The sequence below is a fragment of the Salarias fasciatus genome, chromosome 4, assembly GCF_902148845.1.
Source record: "Salarias fasciatus chromosome 4, fSalaFa1.1, whole genome shotgun sequence".
Lineage (NCBI taxonomy): Eukaryota > Metazoa > Chordata > Actinopteri > Blenniiformes > Blenniidae > Salarias > Salarias fasciatus.
Window position 1 is genome coordinate 16905243 of NC_043748.1, and position 17541 is coordinate 16922783.

General features: G+C 43.1%; 1 protein-coding gene across 3 annotated transcripts; it reads left to right on the top strand.

Moving 5' to 3' along the window:
- The first annotated feature begins 4783 nt into the window (after positions 1 to 4783).
- On the top strand, positions 4784 to 15926 carry nacc1a (nucleus accumbens associated 1, BEN and BTB (POZ) domain containing a). Of its 3 annotated transcripts, none has more exons than XM_030089212.1 (8): positions 4784 to 5120; positions 8775 to 8930; positions 9803 to 10075; positions 10527 to 11157; positions 11465 to 11635; positions 12964 to 13069; positions 13267 to 13364; positions 14901 to 15926. In XM_030089212.1, exons 2-8 carry the CDS (start codon positions 8805 to 8807, stop codon positions 15209 to 15211), a joined length of 1716 nt encoding a protein of 571 aa, XP_029945072.1. In that variant the 5' UTR covers positions 4784 to 5120; positions 8775 to 8804; the 3' UTR covers positions 15212 to 15926. The 3 variants fall into 3 exon arrangements, with proteins under 3 accessions (XP_029945072.1, XP_029945074.1, XP_029945073.1); XM_030089214.1 differs by having other exon boundaries at positions 11468 to 11635; XM_030089213.1 differs by lacking the exon at positions 4784 to 5120 and adding an exon at positions 5553 to 5743 and having other exon boundaries at positions 8776 to 8930.
- The last annotated feature ends 1615 nt before the right edge of the window (positions 15927 to 17541 follow it).

Genomic DNA, 17541 nt, shown 5'->3' on the forward strand with positions numbered 1-17541 from the left:
CAGAGTACTCCAGTCGTCCACAAGAGTGAGACAAAGCTCCACATGCAGCGGTGTGAGAGCACCACCTCCATGTGAAATAGCAGCCCTGGAGACATTTGAAGATGCTGACAGATCGGAACTGGATGCACTGTGGCAGTATATGATAGAAAGGTGCATTCATCTGAAAGTACAGAGGCTCTTTTTGTGTCTCCTCTCTTCCATACATCCACACTGACACACAGAGCCACTGTAAATCTGAGCTGCGTGTTTCTATCTGTATTTGTGTACCTTGTGGGTTTATAGGAATTCACATCTGGGAGGGATGACACCGAACACATCAGGGCTTCCTATTGGCTACTTCTGGAGTGATCTGGCAGAGTGTGTGCCCCTATTGGCTGGGGACCCCATGGCAGCCTGCCCAAATCTGTGACGCTGTTGCTGGGATGGAGTCACAGCATGTTGCTGCCAGTCTAAGTGCCAAGGGGCCGCCAACGGGGGAAGCGGGGCACCTTGCCCAGCAGGCTGCCTGAGAGCGTCTCCCTGTCTCACACCCTCATCCCCTCCCATCCACTGATGCCAAACACCCTCCCTCGAGGTCCTTGCTTGACCCCTTCTGTGGGCCTGAACATACCAGGGATACCCTGCCGCCAAACATCCTGGTACCTGAATTAACAAGGTGACAGAGGAGACTGGTTGTGCTGAACAGGTTAAATGTCCTCGCCTGACGCAGCACAGTCCTCAGATGAACATACAGGCTCAGTCACTTCTCAATGAAGACGCAAATTGTGTGTATTTTTATTTCAAAAACTGTTATTGATCAGGAGACCATCAGTTTGCCAAGATTTTGGGCCTCCTTGCCTGCAGTGACAATGTCAAACACAATATGGTCTGGTGGAGTTGCAAGCAAGTTTGCTGGTTTAAATCTCGCTGCTGGGGGTCCTTGAACAAGGTTTTTGTCTACCAACCTCTACATGGACACAACTCTCGCCCACCACTCTTGGTCAAGGTTAACTAAAATACATGACATAACAAGAAATGATTCCCCCAAGGTGATCAATAGAGTTTCTCTTAGCCTTCCTCTTGTGTTAGCTTTCTGTTTCCCTCCCCCGAGGTTAACGGGTCAGTTATCACCCGTGTCCCAAATCATCCTAAAAACAATGATTTTTCATCGATTTTTTCTTTTTTTTTCCCCTTTTGACTCAAAACTAACCCTAACAACACAGAGGTTGATAACTTTCACCCGAGCATTTTATGATTTAGTAAAATTGATATTTTTGTAATTTTATTTTGCAGAAATAGAAGTTCCTAACAAAGTCAAATATAATATACAAATTTATGTTGTACTTTCATATGTTCAAAAATTAAAATAGATAGATTTCGACCCCCGCATGAGAGGAAGGTTAAGCAAACTCATCTTCCCACCACCCCCTGAATTCTGATTCCAGTCCTATTTGCAATAATGACATGAATGAAACAGAGAATTAATTCATTAAAATGAATTAACTCCCTTTTCTGTTTTAGTGTAATATCAATGCTATCTTCAATGTTGTCTTAAAAATGTCTTTTAAAATGTATGACATGTTCAGGCAGAAGTAAATTTGCATTGTAGATTTCATCGTGAATAAAACTGCTAAATGAAAGAGGGACTGATCAATAAAAAAAATAGTAAATCAGCCTCTACCATGATCTCTTACATTCATATTCTGTACGGCCCCACAATATTCAACTGAGTTACAAATTCTTATGAAATCCTTCAGAAAGAAAGCAACCATCACTGTGCTCCCTCTCATAAGGTCTTTTGTGCCAGTGCCCTCTAGTGGCTATGGTTTATGACGGCATGAACTAAAGTCAGATTACTCCAGTTACACTCTTATCATAAGGAAAATTCACTTAAAGACTTGATTATAGCTCACCAGCTCAAACCTGGATCCACACTACTCCGGACAATTGAAATGTCACATTTATTACTCATATGTTTGTTCCTCAGCTTAAAAATCTACTTTGAAAGGTCTTGTAATACAGAAATGACTGTAGTTGTTACTTAACAAGGATGTCCTCACTGTACTTATTTCATTGGAAGACAAACCTTCAAGACAAGTAATGGTGAAATCAACCACACGAAGACCCTCATAAAAAGCATCAGCAATGTTTTCAGACATGAGTACAAAGTGGTGAAACTGTGAGATCTGTGCAGGCTGGTAGGAGTCACATCATCCCACTGTAAATGGAATCATCCATTTTTTTTAATCATTTCTATTTCAGGAAAAACAGAAAACTGATCTAAGAAAGGGAAATAATAGTATCATAATCATCTTCAACAAGAATCAGCATAAGTCTCGTGTTTAACAATTAGTTTTACGGAAGAAAGTTCAAAACATTTCTTATACCATACAAGCTGTGTGAAAATGTTTTAGGGAAACACACATTGCAGTAATTTCATTCAGATTTAAGTACTGGAGACCCTAACCTTATTAAAATGTCGACATTGGTTAAACCTCCAAACTTAACTGACATGTTTTTCCTCGTAAGACTTGTTTTTCATCCCAAAAGTACAAGTTCCAGTAATTTCAGAGTATTAATGGTACTGATTTTCCAAAACATCACAAAAAAACAAAACAAAACAAAAAAAAAACAAAAAAAAAAAAAAAACAAGCACAGACATGCTTGTGCTGTTGCCTTTGTGGGACCTGGACATACTGTCTTCCCTAATTCTTTTACCCAAAACCTTAAAGAAACAAAACTAAGTTCCCATAACTCTAACAACAATAAAACAACTAAATCAACCCAGCCCCAAAAAATCTTTTCTTAATGTTCACAACATGAATCATAATGTGGCCCTGCACTTCGGCTCTGTCAGGTCTGTGTGTTTCCACTTTTTGAGGCCCCATGTATGTATTTTATGAACTGTTGTTTTTAGTACCAATAATCAGTTCCTTTCTGCTGCTCACTCCGCTTTCAACCAACCATTGTAAAAACCATATGGATATACTCAAATGTGAGTAATTCAGTTAAATTATCAGCTGGGTGTATGGAGAAAATATACACAGTGCAAAGTGATCAGGCATTTGTGTATTCCAGGTCTCTTTAGACCAAATTCAAACTTGAAATTTGTGAACAAAACACTACATAAAACAACACTATAACAGGGAGTGATGGCAGAAAATGAAACCATCATGATCTTTTCACAAAATGAAGCACATCTTAAATGTTTGAATGAGAGGGCAAAAAGGTTTAAAAAATCTTTTTTTTATAACTGAGCTTTACAGTAATGTAGAATAGATGTTACTGTGCTATTTTCAGAAAATATCTATTCTTTATAATACTATAGCTCAAAAATGTTTGTTAATAATGGATTAAAACTGTGTGCGGTATAATCAAGGTTTATCAGTATTTTAACATCGATACAGTTTTCAACATTTGCAGCTCGGTGCACCTCTATAATGGGTTTGAAATGAAACATGTAAGATGTCCTTTAAGTGCAGACTTTAAGCTTGAGTTTGAGGGTATTTAATCCTCAATCAAGTAAATGGTATAAGAATTACAACACGTCACACTTCATATTCACTGTGGTGCTTTACACAGCCAAAATTGTGCCAATGTTCAAATATATGGCCCTGACTGTATATCTTCAACACGCTTTAATGTCTGTTCATGCACAAATTATCTCACAAGTTGCTTCGGTGAAGTCAGCATTTTGTTGAATTGAAGAGGAAAGAGCAAAAACTCACACCTATTTTCAGAATATTTTTGTGTTATGCAGTGACGCGGACTGGAAAACAGTTATGCTCTTACCGAAAGTCATACTCAGTATGCATGTCAGTGTAACACTGATGTGTGTGTGACTAACCTTTAAACTAAAAGTTTTACTGCTGAAGAAAAACACACCTACGGTCTTGCTTCCTTTTCTAAATAATCTCAAAATACTATCTTACGAGTATATATTGCTGTGTGATGGCAGACATTCATAAAGCCAAAGCTTCGTCCATCTATTCTCTACACTGCAAAATTTAATATAGTCCTGAACTCTGTTGGAGTCACTCATAATCAGTCACACACTCATACATTCACACCTTTGGTCAATATAATGTCACCAATTGACCTCAAGTATATGTTTCTGGACTGTGAGAAGAAACTGTAGTATCTGGAGAAAACCCAATGTTCTCCCATGCACGCACTGGGAGAACACGAAAACTCAGCAAAAGGGTCCTGAAGCCCATCCAGGACTCAAACACAATACCTTCTCACTGTGAGGTAAGAGTGCTTACCACACATTACTCTGCAGCCCTAACAATCATTCAGTACATACAATTGGGTGTTTCTCCCTGTCTGCATGTGAAATCTGAAATTTCTGCTGAATCCAGCTTCACAATGTATAAATCAAAATGACAGGATGGATATTGGCATGAATGTGCATGAAATATTTAAAGGGTGCATTGTTGATCAAGCCAGGATGGAGTACAGTGAACCCATTTGACCTCCAGATAAAGCCTTCAACACGTGCTATAGGTTGCTATAAATCATGCCTCTGCATGCTTGAAGGTAAAAACCATAAGTCAGCAGAGAGAATCTGTTTGTGTAGGTCTGATAGGTGTCGGTGCGCCATGCGTTTTCCACATAGGGCTTCACTTGTTTACAGCAAGGGTGCGGCTTTATCCCTACTTTACATGCGCGCGCTGAGTTCACTCAAGTTAAATGAGTACACACACACACACACACACTCACTCACACACGGCCTACTTTTCCCAACTCCATCCCTTCATATGCGGAGAGGGAAAAGGAGAGGAGGGAGAAAGAGAGAGAGAGTCTGAGAGTGATAGACGAGTTCTCCTCGCAGGCTGCTGCTGTGCCAATGCGCAAACAGTGTACGCCGTGGGATAGGTCTCCCCAAATTGAGGCTGCGCTCGGAACGATCATGCGATTGAATGACGAGCGCGTCATGCTTGTCTTCCTCCTCTCCTGCTCAGCGCGATCAGTGGCTCTGCGTTCCGCAATCCCCTGGGATACTGTACCGCCCTCGATGGCGCTGATATCGCCCTTTCTTTGGCACTGAATGGCTGTCCGGAGCGAGGGAAAGCCGGGAGAGAGATCGCTGCGTCTCCTCCTCTGAACCGAGCGGCTCTGCATCAGCTTCCCGGCGCGGGGTGAGTGTCTGCTCCGCCGCCGTGTGCGGCGTCACGCCGGGATCGTCTGAGGATCCAGCGGCGGCAGAGGCACCGGGAGGGAGGGGGTGGGCTTACAGTTAGCGCCATTAATCTTCTTGACGGGGGGGTTGATGATAATAATAACAAACAGTCCAGCAAGATTAGCAGACAATTAAAGTTTGGGGTAAGTATGATACTTTGTACAATCCAAACTTTACCCACCCGAACCCCCAGTCACAGCTGTGAAATCTAATCTATCCCATCATCACTATCGTTACGCTGCTCTGGCTGAGTTTGGCTAACTTCACGGGCCTCGCAAAAATATGCGAAAATGCAATGACGGGCAGGTTTTTTTTTTTTTTTTTTTTTTTTGGCACAGCAGCCCCTTGCAAGCGCCGGTTGCAAAGAATTGTGCCTTGTTGTGCTCCCACCCCCCGCTCCGTGCCGCACTGGTTCCGTCTGGCTCGCCCTCAGCTGCTGCGTGTCCTGGGATGACCTGTTGATGTCGGTAGAATGGAGAATGGCAGGGGGAGCGATTTCCCCCATCACCAAAATATTTAAATAAGCAGCATTTTGGGCTTGACAACCGGCGTCGCAGCACAGCTACCTCGTCCGCTCAGGCAGTAAGTGTCTTTGTTTTTGTTTGTCGCGGAAATGCTTGGCGTTGTGCAGCTGTGCGGCTGGCTGGCGCGCGCGTGAGGTGGATGGTGCGCCGGGGCGAACCCAAAATATTTAACAGGAGCGTTAGCTTAGCCGTTAGCCGCCTCCTATAGGCCCGCTGCGGATGGGAGAGGGCACCAGACATTTCAGCGCGACTCTCCACGAGGGGGGTTTTTAAGGACAGACCGCCGCCGTCTCGCCACCTCAAACTACTTGGAAATGAATATACCTGAGTGGCGTAAACATTCACACACACAAACACATACACACACCGGGGGCACCGCCGAGGTTCGTCCCGGGTTCCCTTCAGCACATCCCCGGTGCCCCCCTCCCGGACATCCTGGCACACCGAGCGGTGAAATCCGTCCTGATCTCACCCTCAGGATCGTAACACCGAAGAGGTGCACTCATACGGCGTGCATGGAGTTCAGAGGGTCAGATGTTGATGTCCGCCTCACATCCGATATCTGCTCCCAAAGTTGATCAGGCCCTCTTATATCTATGTCTTGACCTGGCTGGAGTGGAACCGGCAACCCAGGAAACCAGGAAATGCCTATAGAGGGAATGAATGCATTGTGTGACTCCAAACTAATCATCCACATCATGATCCCAAAGCCTGTGCTGCTCTCTGTCACACCACTTCCAAGTATTCAGACATTAAAAGTTCTGAAATATGTTGAAAGTTTTCCCGTCATAATATAATCTAAGACCTTTTAATGTAGGCAAAATATTCTCCTGGCTTCCCATAAAAAGTCTGGAGTGTGTTGTATGTTTGACCTACTTTATCCTCCAGGCTGGTCGCTGTGAGATCTAAGCCCTGAGGTGACTTCGGGTGAATTTCATTTGTACGCATTGCTGCACAGTATATATTTAATGGAGTGGAGACCTGAGATGATCCCTCTCATCTCTGCAGGCCCCATCGCCCCTCCTTAGTGCATAAAGGCACACATGAACACACACAGTCACATTCTCTCCCACTGTCAGGGCAAACTGTGCAAACACGCCCAGCTCTCAGCCCAGTGATTGTGTGTCTTTCTGTGCACGCATGTGTGCTTACTGCGGCTCGCCAAACTGTAAACAAGCAGTATTGTCTAATGTCTGTGTGTGACTCAGTGTGCCTTTTGTGGGTTTGTTTGAGTTTGTGTGTGCGCATCTGTGTTTTAGTATGAGGGAGAGGGAGCTTGAGAGAGACAGAGACAAAGAGAGCATTTCTCTTTACCCTGGAGCTTGGCGAGTTCCCAAATGAAAGGCTTTGGATATGATGGGGTGGCTCACTCCAGCCCTCATCAGTCAGTCACACCAAAGTTGGTTGTATGCCTCTCGCAGGGTGGGCTGCAGTCCTCATGGCGTGCTCATACGCGCCTGTGTGTGCAGCGCTGACATGGTCAAACACATCCATTTATTCAAGCTGTTGCTCTAGCTGTGTATGAACACTGTGTCCCATAAGAGAATACTTAAAACCAGTCTCCTTAAATTGAAGGTTGGTGGGCGATGAAAGGCCATGTGACTGATCATCACACATTCTAAGCCCTCATAGTACGGACAATATGCTGGCTGAGGGTACATAAGCCATGCACACCGGAATCCTGTTACTGAGACTGATGTTATTTATTATACAATTAAGAAAATCCTGACTAGTATCAGGAAAATCGCCGGTGTTGTTCCAGCATCACGTGTTTGCATGTCTTCAGACTATCCAGCTGTCTATATATACACGGCAAATGGAAAACTCTGTTTATTTCAACATAATTTTGATAGTCATAACGAGCTACAGCAGTCTCGGAGAGAATACAGGGCAAGGGGGTATGTTTGTCTTTGGGTGTTGACTGAAGTAGAAACATGCTATGTGGTTTTTGTTTAGGCCACACACACTTTTGCACATAGAATAACAGAACATGACCCAGTTATCTGAGGACACGGGGTTTTATAGCTCACAGAAGACAGAAAATAAAAAGGCTTTTACTGAGCCTGCCCCTGGCAATAACAGCTACTGCAAGGCTGAGGTGACGTATATGATTAAAGCTATGGAGATTATCCGTGGAAGTTTCTGAAAACTTTGTTTTGAATATGTGAGTCCTGTGAGCCTGCCAAAAGCCTTCAGTAGGACGGTGTGAAGAAATATTTGTAGCCCATGTCAAGTGGCTTTGCCAAGGAATATAATTCTTATCCAGGAGCTCTTTCCTCGAGAATAAAGGAATTTTTACTGTAAATGATTTGGCCTCGCAGCCAGGAAAAGACTGTCAGCCATTTCATTATATTGTTGAATGTCAAGTTGACATTCCTCACAGCTTTTACTTGAGGTTTGTTTTTTCTGAGCTCTCTGCCTTTTGCTATGATCTTGTTGGATTTGTTGAACACTGCAAAACCAAGGAAATAACTTGATATGTGACCAACTCTGTCTATGTTATTCCCCAAACTGAGTATGAAGATGCATGGACCCAAGTACAGTTATATACTCATCCAAGCAAAAAAAAAAAAATAACCCAGTCATTGTGAACAGTTAAAAAATGCGGTTTTCTAAATCCCTCCTTCCATCTTCTATGTCACTTGATTGAATTCAGGATTGCAGGACACTGAAGTCAATCCCAACTAGAAATGTTCAAAGACAAACAACAGAAATACAGACGCTCACAGATCCTCAACAGCCTGTTTTGAACTGTGGGAGGAAACCAGAGGACCCAGGGAAAATCCATGCTCATGCAGGGAGAACATGCAAAGTCCAGAAAGAAAAAGGCCTTGAAATAATTTTGTAAAAAAAAAAAATTACAATCTTTTTAATTATTTAATTAAGTTTTACTCTCTCTCAGAATTAAATTGGAAAAAAGGCTTTCCTTTGATTCATTGGAGCATTTTTCCTAAACCCATTATATCATGATAAAAAATAATTGTTTTCAAAGTTGATCATATCTTTAATAACATAAGAATAAGGTCTAACTTATTCACCTGCTCTTTCTCTTTCGGTATTGACTTTTCTGCCTCTTTCTTTCCCATGAAGACCCTCTTGGTGGTGTGCGTAGGCGCACCATGGCCCAGACCCTCCAGATGGCGATCCCAAACTTTGGCAACAACGTTCTCGAGTGTCTGAATGAGCAACGGCTGCAGGGTCTCTACTGTGACGTCTCCGTTGTGGTTAAAGGCCACGCCTTCAAGGTACTGATGAAATATCAAATCAATGCTGTTCTCCAAACGCACTTGCATTAAATGTCAAGGGTAAAAACGTTGTGTTTTGGGAGGATTGGAGGCCAGCAATCTGCGGCTGTTTTGACAGTGTTACGTTTCATAACATGTATTTTCTTTGTATTTTAATTTGATGTAACTTTGGTGTGCAATGCATCTTTCGACCTCAAGTTAAGATACACTCGTATAGTTTTAATGTCAGAGTGCCATATAATTATAAAGTTTGGTTTCTATTCATAGTGTTTCAGTCTCTATGTTCGTCCCACATCTCCAGGAGGTTATAAATGTCCTTTTCATTCCTGCTGTTCCTCATTTGTGTTTTCATTGAAAACAAAAATGACTGAAATTGTATATAAAAGTAGACATTTAAAACCAATTTAAACTTGTCATTCTAGCCAAAAACAGTCATTCTTAGTTACTTTTGTTTTGTGTTCTCTTTGTGTTTGTTATGATGGCATAAAAAGGAAGCATAAAGATTTGACGGGTTACATGTTTGTATGATTTCTCTCTTGTACTGTATTTTTTAGGACAGCAAAATGTGGATTTCCTTATTTGTAATACGATCTGTGAATTGGAGTTCAAACTCCTTTTGCAGAACATAATGACAACATCAAGATAAATTTGATTCAAGCCATATTTCAGTGTGGCTCTTAACCCCACCAGCTCAGGTCAACTGAGACAACCCCAAAAGGAATCATACAAAATGCCCTCTTATCTACCCTCAGATGATTCAATGCACCTGTTTACCAGTCTGTATGGACATTTCAACTCTTTCATTTAACGTGTCAAATCTCACAGTTTCTAAGAGGACGCTCTCCCCTTCTCTTTTTTTTTTTTTGCCTCAGGCTCATCGAGCCGTTCTGGCGGCCAGCAGTTCTTATTTCCGAGACCTTTTCAGCAGCAGCAGCAATAACGGAGGCGGAGGCAGCAATGAGACGAGCCCGACCGTTGTGGAGCTCCCGCCGGCCGTGCAGCCTCAGAGCTTCCAGCAGATCTTGACTTTCTGCTACACGGGCCGCCTCAGCATGACGGTGGGCGACCAGTTCCTCCTCATGTACACGGCCGGCTTCCTGCAAATCCAGCAGATCATGGAGAAGGGCACCGAATTCTTCCTCAAGGTGAGATAGCCTTAAAACTAGAGATGTAAAACTAGTAAAGACAATGAACGACATAGCTTGGTAGGATTGCATCAAAGACAATTTTGGTAGACTCAGAGATTGCTTTTGATTTTCTTATCTATCATTGTGACCACAGAAAAATCTCCTCTCTATAATCTAGCTTTTAAAAATGAGAGTCATCTCATTTTCTTGCATTTAAAGAAAAAAAAAAAGGTGAATGACAAAAAATATTTAGTTTTTGAAACCTCACATCCTTAAAACCTTTGACCAAAATTTGATTAAGTTGTCTGAGGCCAAAATGTCAAATCAGTTCAAAACATGCTGAATCTGCATTATGATAACAAGTATTTTGGTTTATTTAGGTTTGTGTAGTGAGACACTGTTGAGGTTGCTTGTCTGGCCTTGAAAAGGTTCGCTGAATCAAAAACACTTTCCTGACTGTCATCCGTAGGTGTCGTCTCCCAGTTGTGACTCCCAGGGCCTTAATGCAGAGGAGGCCCCGCCCTCGGAGCCCCAGAGCCCCGTGACGCAGACCAGCAACGGCGCGGCGCGGCCTGCCAGCTGCGTGACGCCGCTCCCGCTGGTCGCGCGTGTGAAGACCGAGCAGGGAGCCACCCAGCCCGAGGCGGCCACTCCTTACTCGGTGGTTTGCACCCCGGTAGCGAAGCGGCTGTGGGAGGGCAGCAGCAGCCGCGACGGAGGCGGCATCGGCTCGGGGGGAGGGGGCGGGGCCCGCAAAGCAGCCCGTTATTCCCAGGATGCAGTGCGGGGCAGCGCGATCCAGAGCCCCGGAGCCCTGGGACTGGCCATGGGCATGGGTGCCACGGCCACCGGCCTGGCGGGCATGGTGGCCGGCGGGGGGGTGGGCGGGAATGCCGGCACCAACGGGAGCGCCGCGTTGGGCCTGGGCGTGTCAGAAGGAGCCAGCCCGGGCACTCTGAGCACCTATGCAAGTGATTCACCCATCAGCTACCACGATGACGAAGAGGAGGAAGAGGGGACGGATGAATGTGCCGAGGAGCAGTACAGGCAGATCTGCAACATGTACACCATGTACAGCATGCTCAACATGGGAGCTGCAGGTAACGGTCAGATACAGCCGCTGCCAAACTCCATCAATAAGTGTGAGCACAAAAGCCTTCAATGAGTACATTTCATTAATTAATTTTAAACCTCTATCAGTTCAGAGTAAACATAAATAATACTGAGCTACAATATGTAGAAACTGCTCAAATAGTTCAGAGATTACATCCAGATCTGATTGTCACCTTGCCTGCTCAGATATTTAGTTTCGCTTCTGGGTTATGTTGCGCTTATGGGTACAAAGCCTTTTGTGTTTATAAATGAGATGTAATTTAAGTGTAATTCTGCGCTCATGTGTTTATCCAGCTGCCGGCGAGCGCGTCGAGGCTCTGCCGGACCACACAGAGACGCGGGGCCGGATGCGAGGACGAGATCTCACGAGTCTTCCCGCAGAACTCATCGCTCAGATAGGAAACCGCTGTCATCCCAAACTGTACGAGGAAGGAGACCCTGCTGAGAAACTTGAGTTAGTCTCAGGTATGTGCGCTTTTGTGTGTTTTCAGAAACCTTTTATTCTCCAGGCATGGGTGCCACTTATCCCTGTAAACAAAGGAATGATGTTGACAGTCTTCATTTTCCTTTTCCACAACTTAAAAACAAATATAAAATCATTACTTTTGTTTTCCCAAAGTGAAACTACACTTTGCAAAATAATCTTTCCTCGCTGTCTCTAATGGTTATCTCTACCACGTAAACATTTATTTAGAAGCTGTGGGCTTAGAGGAGGTTCAGGGATCCAGTGTCTCTGCCTTCATGTGAAAATCCTCACCATGGAACACCGTTGAGTTTAACTCCACGGACATCGCAGATTCTGTTTCTCAGATTATAACAACATTACATCTATGATCACTACAGTGATCGATCGAATTCGTGTCAAACTACAAAGTGTTTGATTTCACATTGTGATGATCACTTTTAAATACCTGTGTCCATGACTGATTTCAAATAGTCCGAAACATTTTATTTATTTTTTTCTTCCTTTTTTTGGGATGTGCGACTCTTCAGATGAAAAAAACATTATACTTTTTAAATATTGGCCTTATCCAGTGAGTTCTTACATATGTCTGTGTTGAAACCAATGCAGTTTGTTTCGCTGGAAAGATTGATTTTATTATCTCCACTGTGCTCTGTATCATATTGATACCAGCTGTATTTTTTTTCAAATATGTCCTCTTTCTTTCTTTTTAAGTCGTATGCTTAAAAAAAAAAAGATTTGTTTTGTCTCCTGGAATATAAAGATGCAATTGTGGTTCAGCCAAGTGAAGCATTTCCCAACTCTATGATAGGTTTAAAAAGTCAATATTAGTTTTAAAGGTGCAGATGAACAATTAAAAAGCAAAATTATGGTTGCACAAGTCAGAGAGTCTAAACAGGTGAAGGGAAGTTGGCATGGGTTACACATATTTGGAGAAGGCTGCTCTGAAGGGACTGGGCCTGGCATTGGCACGCAGGGCTGTTTTGGACATGTGACTTTAGTGTGTTTATGCTGAAGACAGAGTGTGATGAGATCTGGATTACCTTACAGAGCAGGTTTACACCTTTTCATGATATGCAGAGGGAGAGAAGGGTTTACAAGCATGCGTCAAGGATTCTTTTACAGGATAATGCTGGTATTTTAAAAGTCGTGTAGTATTGAACAATAAAGTGAAAGCCTGGGGGAGAAACCAGTAGAATCAAATAGAAAATGCAGATAAAGAAACAGAACTGTTCATTTTTTTCACTTAAAGAGTTAAACAAGATCATGGATGGTCAATCCAGTTTTTTTGATGTGTTTCTGAGCTTCCTTGCCTGTGCGCTCTTTGCAGGTACTTCTGTGTTCATATCACGGGCCCAGCTGATGAATTGTCACGTGAGTGCAGGGACCAGACACAAGGTGCTGCTGAGGAGGCTGCTGGCCGCCTTCTTTGACAGGTTTGTTCCTTCCGCGTCTGTGCCTGCGTCTATTTATGCAAGTGTTTCATGTAAAGTTCCAAAAAGCTTCGTTTTAATATAGAAATTAAAGTTTGTTTTTTTTTTTTCTTGTTTTATCTGTCCGTTGCTAGAGGAATGGGGAAACTATTTTTGTTCTCCTCTGTTCTGTGTAACCCGTTCTTATCTTGATGCATCAGGAACACTCTGGCGAACAGCTGTGGAACCGGCATCCGCTCGTCCACCAACGACCCGAGCCGCAAGCCCCTGGACAACAGAGTGCTCCACGCAGTCAAATGTAAGCGTGTTTGTGCACGCTCTCGCCGTCCGACTGGCTTATCAAACTCAATCCCGGCATTAATGAAAGCAGCCGTGGCACCGGTTCACTGAACTCCTGTTCACGGTGGGAGGAGAGCTGCCGTTAATCCTGGACTTGATAAAGTTCACCTCGCCGTAACATAAAAGGGAGATGGCAGGAGGTGACTTTAAGGTCAGGCTGGAGTCTCTGTTGCAATAGTTGCGTTTTAGACTCTGCACCCTGAAATCAGAAGCATTTGGACTTCTTCCATCAGCGGGTTTATTTATTTAAGCAAAACAAGAAAGTTATATTAAAATCACATCAACTTTGTCGTTTAATTATGCAGAATTTAATATAAAGCAAAAAAAAACCCATCTCGTTTACTAAAATCAGACTTTTTGCGTGATTTTTTTTCTTTTCTTGCATTGCTCCATCTCAGAGTTGCGCTGCGCTGGAGCTGATCCCAGCTGAATGTAGGTGAAGTCAGGGTACACCTGGGACAGATCATCAGTACATCAAACAGACAGACAACCACACACACACTTGCACCTATGGGAAGTTTAGAGTCATCGGAGTAGCTGGAGATCATTGAAACGCCTATTTTTGAAAGCATAATGTGACATATTGGACATTTTTAAACAGAGCTGCTTCATGGGTGCTTTATTGATTCGCTTTTCCAAGTAAATCTTTATATCTTGCATGCAGGTGATATTATGCTGAAACCTCGGCAAGAAAAAACACAACAATACCACCTTTGACTTAACACGCAATGTGTTGTCCAGTTGTGAACATGAAAAGCCTATTATTTCCCCCATGTAAGCTATTCATGGGAAATCAGTCAACAAAACAACCGCTGCTTTGTTGCAGTCGCTCCACATCAGCTGTGAAACGTTCAGCTCATGCAGTTGAATCCCAATGGGGAAAAACCGACATAAGAGATACAGTTAAATCATTCGTTTCATGTGTTTTTGTAGAAAATGATGCTCAATTCCGAGAAATGCGAGAGCAGAACAATGACCTCAAATGATGAAACTGCACAATATTCATGAAAAGCTCACAAGCCTCGCAATTTTCTATAAGGCAGTCATCGTGAAACCTGAGAAAATGTTTGAACTCAGCAAGCACTGCCATGACGATCAGCCTGAGCATACAGCCGACAGGCTATTGACAGTTTACAAAGAAGATCTCTCCACTCCTTCTTTTTTGGGATTATTTATTGAAGATGTTTGGGAAGTTGGCAGCCACGCCCGCGCTGTACAAAGCATTGAGTTTAACCGGCAATTAAACCTGTCCCAACAAGGAGCAGCACATCTTTATCTCATACATACAATAACAGCGGTTTGTTTTTTCAGCTGAAGTTGCCCGACAGTCATTAGAGATTCATTTCAGAAGTTTATTTTACCCCAACAGGATCTAGCTTCAATCTAGTTTCATACTTATTTTAAATACTTCTATGTTTTCTAGTATTGATCATTTTAGATCAAAAGATTAACTGTACTTGTCTTTTTTTTTTTTTTTTTTTTTCCTTTGGGCTAGTTTACTGTCAGAACTTCGCCACCAGCTTCAAAGAGAGCGAGATGAACGCCATCGCGGCCGACATGTGCACCAACGCCCGGCGTGTGGTCCGCAAGAGCTGGATACCCAAGCTGAAGCTGCTGATGGCCGAGAGCGACGCCTACTCCGCTTTCCTCCCCGACAGTGTCAAGACTGAGGAGGACACCCTCGGGGCGGACCCCACGTTCGACCCCGCCGTGCTGGAGGCCGCCGGCAGCGCCGGCATGGAGTCGGGCGGCTCCTCAGGTGAATCGCTACCGAGCGTCGGCGGCGACGGCGGTCCGCTGTTCTGAAGATTTTGAATTGTGGTGACGCACATACTAGTATCCCCCAGTTGTGCTTGCCTCCTCACTCTTTGGCCCACGCTGATCTCTCACATCTTGACTGTCTATACTACACTGCTAGGGGCAACTGTCGTTACCCGGATGTAACCAGGACATAAAAACTTATATTTTTTGCTTTATGACGGTATAACGGAGTCGAGTCGAAGGAAGGGAGAACAAGAGGGTCTTTAAGTTCTCTCCTCTCTGCCCTCTGTCTCCTCTTGTCTTTTTAAGGTGTGTAAGTGCATCCACTGTTGCATATTATATACATTCCCTAAGGTGCAGGTGTTGAGGAGAGTTACCGGTGCAGTCCGAGGAGGAAGGCACGGCCGAGCGAACAGGCTGGGGGTGAAAGTGACAAGTATACTGAATGTAAGTGTCGGTGGCATTCTTCTCTATGCAAGCCTGACAACTTGTATTCCAGCCTCGGGAAAGGAACAAAAAATTAAAAATAGATGCATTATTAAAATGAATTAACACTACCTGCTCCTCCTCCTCCTCCTCCTCCTCTTCCTCCTCTTTCCATCTTCCACTCATCACCGTGCAGATATTCTCCAACCCACCTCACATTTCTTGAGACCAGAGATTCTCGACTGTGTGTTTCACTGTGCAGTGTCTTATGGAAATGTATCTCATCTTTCTCTGTTCTCTAAATTTTTTTAGCATGTTTCACCGTCTGTGAACTGAAAAGTGATCCAGAGAGGAGAGCGAGATCTTTTTACTTAGAAGATTGTAAAGAAAATTAAAAGGGCAACAGGTAATCAAAGATGGTCATATTTTTAGAAGACAAACTATATTTATACATGTGCCCATGCCAAGAGCGGCGTGTGCAAATAGAGCGAGAGGGATTGTTTTAAAATCTCACTATTCAGCTTTTTTTTTTTTTTTTTTTTTTTTTTTAAGAGGTCCTGTCAAATAAGGAAAAGTGCTATTTTTGCAGGAGTAGAATAAAGCAGTCTTATCATAGAGGCCTCAATCACTTATTTTTATCTTTATTTTACAGTAAAAGTCATTGAGCGAGCAGTTGAACTGCTGAATTTGACACGTGTCATCTTCTGCTCACTCGCTTCAAAGGAACAGCGAGGCTGCTTGAGCTGGTTTGACTGCGTCTCTGATAAGCGTTTCTTGTTAGGTTGCGAACCCGCAGCGTTTGCCTCCTTAAATGAAACGTTGCCCCACGATTTTTTTGAAACTTTACCGGTAGAAAGGTAAAACACGCATTGATCTGACAACTCAACAGCTCGACTTGTCTGTGAACGGCAACTATTAAAAAGAAATACTTTTGACATTTTTTTGCGCAAGTACGAAACTCCAGAATTAAAGAAACTAAAGAAATACACTGAGGTTATTAGAATGTGCCTTTTAATTGAAATCACGAAACAAGCTGACGGGTACAGTGAGGTCAGGAGGAGGCCATATTGCTTGAAGCAAGCAGGTTGCATGGTACTATCTCGTGTCTGTGTGCAGCGTATTTCCTTGTTAAAGAAGGCAAGTCTCGGTTGTGCAAATGTGTTTTTGTGGTCTGTAGGTTATCCGTGTATCAAACACACACACACCCCCCCTCTTCAGTCTGGAAATTCTGAATGGGTTTAATTTGGGGGTTTGAAATGATTTTTGCACCTTTTATGAGCAGTAAAGTGGTGGTTTCTGCACCTTATCGAGAAGAACCAGTGGTTCATGCACCTTTTGAGAAACGTGTAGCAATCAAACCCCTGGAGGTGGAACTTTTCTGTAATTTTCTTTTTTTTTCTTTTTCTTTATTCTGTTTCCATGCCTGTGTGTGTTTCTCATTTAGAGGTGGCACAAACTCCTACTGTAAATAATCGAGAAGACTGTTGAGTTAAATCCCAAGTGTTCTTCCTTTCTGTTGCTGGATGTGTCTGATTAAGTGTTGAAAACTGACATTTTTTTCCATGTAAAAGTTGACGTTTGCTCGAAACCTTCTGGAGGCTCATCGGCCTCTTGAAGAGGTCAGTACAGGGGATTTATTATTCCAGGCGGATTTAAGGTGGAAGTGTTAAAAAAAAATCTGACTTGGATTTTTTTTTTTTTTTCTTTTCTTCAAATGAGATGCTCTCACAGATGACTGATTAGTTTCCTCTTCTGGAAAAGCATTTCTGAAAAAGGCTTTTTTTGAAATTATTTTTTCTAAAAAAGAGAGAGAGAGAGAGAGAGTATACCTGGAAGGAATCGATGCTTCCGGTTTGAGGAAGGTTATTTTGAGACAACTCGCAGTCTTACTGAAGAGAAGGAGGGAAAAAAAAAAAGAAGTGAAAGCATGATATATACATTATGATACA